The 10,582-nt window shown below is 39.9% G+C and overlaps 1 protein-coding gene across 3 annotated transcripts in view; it reads left to right on the top strand.

Moving 5' to 3' along the window:
* The first annotated feature begins 308 nt into the window (after nt 1-308).
* LPA1 (tetratricopeptide repeat (TPR)-containing protein) overlaps nt 309-10,582 on the top strand; it is a 34,219-nt gene continuing 23,945 nt past the window's right edge. Inside the window, exons 1-8 of one of the 3 annotated variants that reach the window (XM_087689124.1) lie at nt 658-673; nt 920-1,017; nt 1,143-1,246; nt 1,328-1,463; nt 1,560-1,791; nt 6,915-7,072; nt 7,158-7,346; nt 9,676-9,776. In XM_087689124.1, coding sequence (XP_087545250.1) covers nt 1,009-1,017; nt 1,143-1,246; nt 1,328-1,463; nt 1,560-1,791; nt 6,915-7,072; nt 7,158-7,346; nt 9,676-9,776 — 929 coding nt within the window. In that variant the 5' untranslated portion in view covers nt 658-673; nt 920-1,008. Of the gene's footprint in view, nt 674-919; nt 1,018-1,142; nt 1,247-1,327; nt 1,464-1,559; nt 1,792-6,914; nt 7,073-7,157; nt 7,347-9,675; nt 9,777-10,582 lie in introns of all 3 variants that reach the window. The other 2 variants (XM_087689122.1, XM_087689123.1) reach the window with 2 other exon arrangements.

Below are 10,582 nucleotides of genomic sequence, written 5' to 3'. Positions count from 1 at the left end.
ATCTATGTGTGAGACTTGGAGAGGTGGGGAGAGAGATGGAATCACCCTGTGAGTGCCATGTAGGGTGGTAGGTATTTCGTGTCTTCAAGATCGGGAGATTGTAAAATAAGGGATACTATAGACATAGATTTTTAGCTTTGGCTTAGAATTACACTGCGAGCGCCATTGCAGGGTAGGTGTTTCCTGTCCTTAACCTTAGGAGATTGTAAAATAAGAGATACCATAGACTATATTATAGATATAGATTATAGACTAGACTATAGACATAGATATAGACTATATTATAGATATAGACATGGAAGAGTAAACCAAGCTCTCAATCCTTGAGTTTTGCCAGCGTTACAAGTTACGACTAACAACATGACAACTTAACAACATCAATCCGTTTGGATAAGCCCTGTGTCGAGAGCGAGAGCGAGCGAGCGCCATGCAGCAGGGGCTCTTGAGCTCATCTCCCTGCGTTTCCTTCTTCCATGGCGACCCTGCACCTACTGTCTTGTCGTCTTGGTCTGCCTTTGGATGTGAAGCCCTTCCCAACCACCCTGCGGCAAGAAGACGACCAGCTTTCAAAGTCCTGCAGCTGAGAGCCGTTGCGCAACAAGAGACGGGCCCGTCACCTGCCTCGGCCTCCGATGCTGTCAATCTGGGTCTCACCCTTTTTAAAAAAGGCAGGGTATAGAAAGCACTTTCTGCAATCTTGCGTCTAGCGTTCACTGCTCACTTGATTGGTTTCCGAGTAACAATTTCATCAGTAAGCTGAGTAGCATCCGAAGGATAAATTTGTTCTCCATTTCTTGTCACAAATTGCAACGCATATGGCATGTATAATCTCATTAAGCCATGTTTCACGAACATGACATTTACGACAATTCTGCATTGAATCGATAAGCTCTGCAATGTTTTTCCTTGATTCGACAAGGTCACGATTGCAATGCTTAAGGCATGTATAATCTGATTCGGCAAGAAATTTTACCTTGATTCGACAATAAAATTTCCGTCACGATTGCAATGATCAAGGCATGTATAATCTGATTATGCCGTATGTGTTATGAATATGAGATGTACAGCGACTACTCATTGAATCCATAAGCTCTGTGATTGTTTTTACTTCATTTTGACAAGGAATCAAACTGTCCACCCAGGTGAGGGATGCCTTGGCTCAATTTGATGCAGCCTTGGGAATGAATCCGTCCCCAGAAGTAGCTCAGGCTGCTCTTTACAACAAGGCTTGCTGCCATGCGTACCAGTTAGATTTTTGAGTGAGCTTATCAATTTCTTTCGAAGATGCTTGTATATTTTGATAATTTGATGGCACTTCTTTATCCAGAGATGAAGAAGAGAAAGCTTCTGAGGCTTTAAGAAAAGCTCTTCGAGACTTCAATCTGAAATTTAGTGTTATTCTGAATGATCCTGACATGGCCCCTTTTAGAGGGACACATGAGTTTAAAATACTACAAGATGAGGTTTGTGACATCTTTAATTTTTCACGCTGAAGTACTATGTTTCAAGAATTGACTCACTGTCTTGAATGAGTGTTGATGTCTGCCTTTATTCCACAGGCTAGAAAGGGAGGACAAGATATTGGGCCAGGCTTTAGACGTGATCTGAAGTTAATAGGAGAAGTACAAGCTCCTTTTAGAGGGGTCCGGAAGGTCTTGTATGTTGTTTTCTGTGCTGCAGCAGGAATTTCAACTGTTGTGAATGGTCCCCGATTATATCGTGCACTCCAAGGTGGAGAAGGTGCTCCAGACTTACTGGAAACTGCTCAAAATTTGGGCATTAATATTGCTGGTAAGTAATTTGACTCTCTGCTTTGGCAAGGTTTAGAGAGTAGACCATCGACAAGGATAACTAACACATTCAAAGTGTAGATACCTGAAAGCCTGCACTAAGGTTAAACAGGATGGATGTTATCTTTGAAAGTGTACTATAGAGCAGATACATAAATGTATGTGTTTCTTAAGAATGGTAAATTGATTTCCTGGTTCTCATTAGAGATGCTTTGATGATGAAATGTCAACATGCCACAAGCAAGTTTGTGGCTTTGATCTACTAAATATTAAGATTTTTGGAAGCGTTACATGCTTCTTCACTTCTTAACCACGTTAACTGAACATTCTTGACATGATTACATTGTGTACTCTTGTATGGGCACGGGGGACTTTTACATTTACGTCTTTAGAATGTTTGCTTTTATCTTGGATGTGGATACTTGCAGATATAAGGGAAGCCATGCGAGCTTGACATAAGCCATTGGCATATTAAATTCTTTGGTGTTGAATTATCTTTTTGTGCAAAAGGAAAACTTTGGCACATCAAATGTGTTTACATTGTCTTTTATGGGTTTTTGGCTCCTCAGCTTTTCAAGATAAATCTGTGCTGTGTCATACAAAGTGGCTGCTGCTGCTGCTGCTGTATCAAGGCTTTTCTTGACCTTCAGCTCAATGCCAAAGAGTGGTGATTGCTGTTCCTAGCAGAAAGAGCATCTAGATGGTTCAAACTACTCCCTTTGGTCATGCAAAGTGGAATGCATCCCAAGTATGTTCAATCTATGGGACTTCGTCACCGCCCCTATCCATTGTCTATTGGTGGATCCCTATTGAAGCGGAATGTAATGAATCATTTGATGTGTCCTATAGGTCAACTTTGGCCTCCAAAGGACATTTAGAGAGTTTACTTTTTTCCTTCCTTTCTTCTTCTTCTTCTTCTTCTTCTCTCTCTCTCTCTCTCCCCCAATGCCCTACTACTCTCATTGCATGCAAAGAAATGCCCTAACATAGAAACGAAATACAACCATATAGCAAAGCACAAACTGATAATAGAATGCAGTGAGTAATGAAATGAATGAATTTGAATAGAATACAATGCTCCATGCAGCAAACACACTATGCAATGATGAATATTGAACCTTGAACCCTATTACCATATACACATCCCCAGTGAGGCAACATGCTGTAATTGATGATACAGTGGCCCATGATCCACTTATTGTGTAGGATCATGCTATTAGACAGAGAGGACATGTCATATAGGCCTTGGAGTTAGCTTTGCAACACTTTGCTAGAGCTTCACATCCTCCTGATTATTGTGATCCCTCTATGGATTAAGTGATGGTGATTGACTCTGTTGAGCCACTTACCTATGAGCAAGATATGTATAGAGGTGATTCTCATTCTTAGGAGAGAGCTATGCACTTTGAATTTGATTTGTTGTAGAAGAATCATACATGGGATTTAGTTTCCTTACTTGATGGAAAACATGCATTGCTATGCAAGTGGGTGTACAAGTTGAAGGGTATCCTTGGTCACCCTAAGCTACTCTCATGTCTCAAGGACCAAGGTAGAGATATTTAGTTGGAGTGTGTTGTACTTTATTTAAAGGCTTGTCGATGTAGCTCTTTGGTCTTTCGGGCTTTGTGAGTCTAGATAAATTGCAGCTCCTCATTTATGTGTGTAACGTAGTTAGAAGGATCATTAGTCGTGTTGGAGCCTTGTGGAGTTGGTTGTGGATGCCACTCTTGCTCAGTTCTCGGTATACGCTCCTTTGGGGACTGAGTAGGTGTAGAAGTGTTTGATGTCATCTACCCTATTGTAGTTCTTGGCTTATGAGAAGAGCTTTCAGATCAAGGTTTGGGTTTCTTTAGAGAGTATCTAGCTTTGATACCATGTAAAGAAATGCCCTAACACAAAGATACAAATATAGTCGTATGACAAAGCACAAGCTGATAACAGAACACAATGAATAATGAAATCAATGAATCTAGCTAGAGTACAATGCTCAATATAGCAAAGATACTATGCAATGATGAATGCCGAAACCTTGAACTCTTGTGTCTCAGGGATTGAGGCAGAGATAATGAGCTAGAGAGTGTGTCATACTTTGATGTATCTCGAAATGCAAGAAGGCAACCTCTGTGACTGTTTGGCAGTAGCAAATGCAGTAGTGGATGTTGGATCAGTGTGACAAATAGGTAGAAGATAGTGTGAAAACAGCAAACAACCCCAAGGTGATGACGTGGTAGCTGGTCTATTATTTAGATTAGCCAAATGCAGCCCAAGGGAGCTGTAGAACGACTAGGTGGCAGTAGAACAGTCAGAACACAGTAGTGTGAGTGTCATTTAGGGTTAGGTGGCAGTAGATGTCAACAAGTGCAGCAATCTAGGAGTCATCAGCTGTAGGCTGAATACAGGTTTTTAGGTAGTGTACAGCAGTAAATGCAAGCTCCAAAAGGTGTATAGCAGTCACCATGATGATCAGCCAGAAGGAGATGGCTGGAAATAGTCCGAATCTACGATGGATGGCTGAGAAATAGGTGTCAAATGATGATAGAAAGTTCTCGTTGAGATATTGTCTCTACGAATGAGATATGGACAGCAAAGCTTCAGCACTTGCAAGCTACAAAAGCGAGATTGTGCGGAATGGAGGGAAGCCTACCTATTTATAGAAACTTTGGGGCCTCCCAAATTAGGATTTGCATGTGGGACACCAAAATTCTCTAGGGCCATGGTTCTTTGATAAAATTTGGTAAAATTCATTAATTCAAGCATGTTTTGGGGCTGTTTTAAAGAAGCTAATGCAATATTGGCTCAAAACACACTTTTGGGCTATATATTCTCTCCCCTCTTTCCCTCTCTAATTTTAAATTCGAATTTGCTCAACTTTCAATCTCTCTACTTTCAAACTCTCTCTCTCCTTAAGCTCTCTACCCCTTACTTCCTCAAGGTCTCCTTCACCCTATCTCCACCCTACCTCCACTCTCAAGCTCTCCATCCTCTCCATCCTCAAGCTCTCCATATGTAAACTCCTAGTGTAAAGACTCTCAACTTATTTTAAGTCCCAATATTAAGTATAGGTCTCAAAATTATAGGTATAATTTTGTTTTCATCGGACATATGCCCAAATTTTATTAGTTCGATTCATACCATAGTAGTATCGGACGATATTGATTGAATACTATCGGATTGGACAACCATGGCTTGGGTATTCTTAGGTAGCACTTGGACACTTTTGGGACATTTAATATTTGAGTTTTTTGAGATGTTTTAATGAGTTAGAAAGGGGGATTAAAGTAAATTAACCATATGTAGCTTAATGCCCTCTCTTAGCCCAAAAACTCAAGTCAAGGGATTGCAAAGCACAACTTTTTCAAGAGTTCTTACCCCAAAGTGGCTAGGGTATTGGACAAAAGGTGCACATCAATTGCCCAATGGCCTACCAAGACTACAAAGGTGAGGAGAAAGTCCTCTAGTGTTCTCCAAGAGGTCCCATTTCAAAGTAGCCAAGGCATCAATCAATGGGCGCATGTCAATTGCTTAAGAACCTTCCAAGACTATAGAGGTGATTGTCATCTTTCGTTAGGAGCCCAAGTACGTTATTGCTTTTTGGGCATTGCTTTTCATTTTCTCTCCAAATTTTTTGAGTGTTTGGGTTTTGGGGGGGGATGGGTTAGCTCACATACCTGTCAATAGGAAACCTACCCAACCATCTACACCGGTATCAAGACGAGGTATGGGATGGGGAAAGTGGTGGCAATCCAGTTGCAATAATGTGAGATCAATGGATGCTGCGGTTAAAGCTTGCTACACAATGCATCGTATTTCACTTGAGAAGGGGCTCATAAATACAAGTGTCCCACTTTCAAATGCACATGATATAAACACAATGTGTATGCAAAGGGAGTATGAAGTAACACATGATCATGTAACAAGGTCTAGTTGAGCGATGCTCTCATTGGGGTCTTGTGTAACGAGTGCCCTTTTACAAAGGATGTGAATCATCCACGCACAAACGGGAGGGGAATTGGCTGAAGAAGTATGTAGAAATGAAAAACAAAGCTGACACCCAATTGGCCCCAACAACTAGCACCCCTTGCAATTTTTCTTTAACTATATTTCTCTAGTTTGAAGTACAAAGAGATATAGGTTGATCCCTCTTCAAATTTAATACAAACAAAGTGGACACCCAATTGGCCCCAACAATTGGCACCCCTTGTGGTTTCTCTTTAATGTATTGCTCTAATGTGATTTAATAGGTTGATCCCTCTTCAAATTTTAATACAACAGGTTGTCATAAATGACGAGCACTGCTTGGGCACAATTTGCCCCTTGATAGTACAGTAATCCAAACACAGATTGGGTTGCAATCTCTTGCATTTGGGCCACAATAATTTGAGCATGGGCTACCCCTTGGTTGAGCTACAAATATCTTGCCTTGAGCTGCTGCTTCAAGTTTTGGGTCTGCAGTAATTGGGCATGGGGGCCTAGGTGTGAAGTATTGCGCCATTAATAGATAGAGAATGAAAGATAATGAGAGAATTATTCGATGCACAATGATACTCAATTACCAAATGAAAGCCGATTTATGAATGAATGAATGAGAGTACAAGGCTTAAATGACAACAATGAATAATACCACACCAAATAAAGGTTGCTTAAGCTATAACACGAGCTGCTGTATGATGCCTTGTATTTATCCTAATGCGGCTCTATTTGCACAATTGCCTTTAACTTGGGATGGTTATAGCCAATTTTTCTTGGCTTGTGGTAATAGTGAAACATTATGTTTTGCATGGTGTTTTGGATTCAAACCGTAAATGAACAAATGTGCTTTGTGAAGTGCATTTGGGAAAGTCCATGCCATGAAGGCCAAAATCTTGCTATAGATCTCTCATCTCAACATCATGATAAAGAAGGGGGTAATGCTTGTTTTGCAGGTGCGCAATGTCAAATTTAGCTTCTCTAAATAATGTGGGCAGTAATAATCTAAATCAGGTCTAACAGCAAACTGTCCCACTTTCTGTATTAATTATTAGACTATTCCCTGTTCTTGTGGAGTCTATATAATTCTTCTCTCTGTGTGTTGATTTATTTTGCATAAGATCTGACCTTAATCTATGTTTTAGAGTTTCTATGCAGGAATTATCATCCTTGTGGCCTTATTCATATGGGATACTAGAAAAGAGGAGGAACAAATTGCCAGAATATCTCGTGACGAGACATTATCTCGCCTACCCGTGCGAATTGCAAGCAATCGTATTCTTGATCTTATGCAGCTTAGAGAAACGACCCGCCCAGTGAGTTTTGCTCTTTTGATGTAGCTGATTTTGTTGCTGTGGAGTTTCAAGTCTCAGCAGTTCCAATTCTTATCTTCTCGGGCAGATTATCTTGGCTGGTAAAAAGGATGCTGTTATGAAAGCTGTTCAACGAGCTGAAAAGTATTGGACTGAACTGATTGACCGAGGAGTCTTACTTGTCCCATTAATTTGGAGTGATAACAAGGAAGATCTAGGCAAGAAGAAAGGATTTGGAACCCTTGGAAATGTTTCAACCACTAGTAATGTAGCATTGGTATGTCATGATCATATCACTCTTGCATGGAACATAACATGGTATAGCTCAATGTATGGGTTGTTAAGTTAACGTTATAGTTCAATGTATTGTTGTTAAGTTAACGTTCGTGTTGTGATATGTTACTTTCTCACCAAATGTAGAGTGGACTCTGTAATAACTTGCCAATCCTCCACATCTGATGAGTGTTTACTTTGAGCAGCACATGCAGTTTGTGACCTTTCCATACTTAGCAGGGAAGTCTTAATCTGTTGATGGAGATACTGCTCTAGATCATGGAAACTACACATGAGGATCATGCAAGGATCGCATGTTACAGGATATTGTCACTGAAAGGGGTTTGAGTTATCAGTGAGTTTTGGCACTGCATTCATAAAGCCAACTATACAATTGAGGGTGTCTTCTTTTGAGTAATTTGCATGTCCTCATTAGAAGCTTAACAATATGGTTAGGATTTTCTGTTCAAACAGCATTTGGCTGCAAGTTTTCTGTGATTTGTGCTTATCACCTTTCTAGCATATTAGAGATAGCTGGAAGATTCAGTCCAATCTTTGAGGTGATGTTAGTAGGTAGTAGACAAACATAGAAGCAAGGAGGTTGGGTGAAACATAAAGGAAAATATCCTGTTTGTGATGGATAGCCTAAAGTGTGCTTGTCCTGTTTCTAAACTACGTAGCCTTAAACTGTATGCAATCAGGGGTGTCTTATTTTGAGTAACTAGCGTATGCAATTAGATGCTTAACAATATGTTAGTATTTTCTGTTCAAATGCTAGCATTTTGGCAGCGAGTTTCTTCTGTTTGTGCTCCCGTCCAGCAGTGTAGAGGTTCGGCTAGAAATACAATTGTATGATTGAGGTAATGTGAGCAGGGAGTAGTCCAACATAGAAGTAGGGGCTCTTGGTGAAACATTAAGGAAAAGATATTCTTTGTGATGGATACTGTAAAGTGTGCTTGTCCTATTTCTAAGCTAGGTACCCTTAAATTGGTGCTAAAGGCATTAAAGCCTTCATTTGTTGGATTTGGAGTCACCAAATGCTCTAGACGATCCATCCTTTGCCCTAAGAAATTCCTGACGCAGGGGACTTCCCTCAAAGTAGGGAAACAATCATTTGCTAATGATTGATTAGGACATGTAGAGAAGAGCAATTTGTGGAGATCCTTTACCCCTGTGCTTGTCACCTCCACTTGTAATCCAACCTTAGGAATCCTTCTATTGTTATTGAAGAAGAAGAGGAGTAAAAAGCTTAAAACTAACAGACTCTGGCTCCCAACCATAGCTTTAACACTGCAGTAAACCTAGGGAATGAAGATAGGAGCCTTAACCCAACATGCAATGAAGGTTGGATAGGAGTGGCTGATGTGTGGTTGGTGCAATCATTAGGCAAGTATATGAACCTTTCAACAACTTCACATTTTACCAGTTCAGGGTCAACCTTTGGATCTTGATTCTCTTGATTGTCATGAGTTGGCTTTGGTACCAACTGTAAAGCACAAGTTCCTAAAATATAGAACCCAAGAAATTGGAGAATAGGAGGCGGAATGATGCTCATGAACTCATTAATTCGAGCACTGTATTTGTCCCTGCTAGATGAGCTCATTTTTGTATAAAAAATCATATTCCAACCTAAACAGCCTCAGATTGCTGTCTCTTTGGAGTAACAGCAGTTGAACATCAGATTATGGTGATGCAAGCCTGCTTTTCAGCTGTCTCTGAGCTTGAAGGATCATGTAGAAATACAGCTATCCAACATTGATCCTGCAGTATGTGCTCGTAGACCTGCAGTCAGAATCAGACCTTACTTTTACGTTTTCAGTAGCAGCTGCACTAGCGAATTATGGCTTTTGAAGAGAGCCAGTTTTAAGAGCACAGCCATTGTCTTCACAGACCACTGGCACAGAGAGCTTGGAGGTTCTCATGTCTCTTTGATAAGATGACTTGTGGAATTTGGAATGACACTAAATATCTCACGGTCGCTTGGAATAAGTATAGATAGGATGGTCCACCACTGCCAAGTGTAAAATCTTTGTTATGTAGGATGTTCTTGTGCCATTATAATCTCTTGGCACTGTAAAAAAGAAATCTTTTTCAAAATTTCAGAATGTGACAGTTGAATGTTTGAAATACGATTTCACACCTATCATAAACTTAATGCAAATGCAAACTGCACCTTTTGTTTTCTCTTGTGCTTAAGCAACTTTAAGCTTCTTAAAGTAAATCAATGTCTCAGGTGTTACAGGTTTTGTGTCATAAAACTGTGTTATAAGTTTAAAGATTTGGGTCATTGTGCAATGGTGTTGAATCAGTTTACTCTTATTTTTATTTGTAAGGATGCTTTCGAATCAAGGGCAAGAAATGTGACATCCAAGACTGTGGATAAAGCAACAAGACGTCTTAAAGCGGAAGTGGTTTCTCCATCAGAATGGGAAAGGTATTGTTGGTGACTTAGTTATTACTGCCTTGTGGGTTACCGTTTCAAAGGAATTTGGTACTTTTCTATGCTCATGGAATCTTATGAAGATCTATTTTTTTGAATTAGTGGTCATTTTCCAGTAGCTAATAAGGGATTGTTTCCTATTCCAAAAGCTTTGGCATTGAGAAAAAGTTACCTCATTGAATGCCTTCTAGTGCTCATTAGGAAGTGGCAATGGCTGCAAAAGTTGGGAGTTGTCACAGTTATTTTAATCTATTGATTGCCGTTATGTTTTTGACAAAAAAACACTTTGCGCTAATCTTTCTGGAAGTACAAGTTGTATGAAATTTAACATGGGCATGAAGGTTCCTGCCTTCAATTGTTTATTTTGAGAAGGAAATGTGTCCAACTATGGTATTTTAGTTATGATGGCTATTTCATGAAACAACACATGCACTGAAATTTGCAAACCAATAGCCTTAGGAAACAGCTGTTCTCATGGATCTTCAATCTCAACTCTCAAGGTTGCACAGTTTTACTTATGAAGGCCACAACTTGAATTTTGTTGGACAAAAGTGGATTCATTAGGAAGAAGGTTGCAGTTTTTGGTATCTAGCAATGGTTTAAATTTCCAAACACTTCATAGGGCCACATTGGAGAACACAATCTATGGAGACGTCATTGTCATAGTCTCTGATAAGCCAGCTTGTACTATAGAGCTAAACTTCAACAGGAGAAATGGCATGCTGTTGAGAATTGGGCAAAGTGATTAAGTTTAGTTTCCCTAAATAGGTTGTGAAGGATTGTGCTGTTGAGAATTAAGC

This window comes from Lygodium microphyllum, chromosome 12 (assembly GCF_053477565.2).
Source record: "Lygodium microphyllum isolate KBCC chromosome 12, Lygodium_microphyllum_v1.1.10, whole genome shotgun sequence".
In the NCBI taxonomy this organism is placed as follows: Eukaryota; Viridiplantae; Streptophyta; class Polypodiopsida; order Schizaeales; family Lygodiaceae; genus Lygodium; species Lygodium microphyllum.
This window is presented reverse-complemented; position numbering and strand designations above follow the sequence as displayed.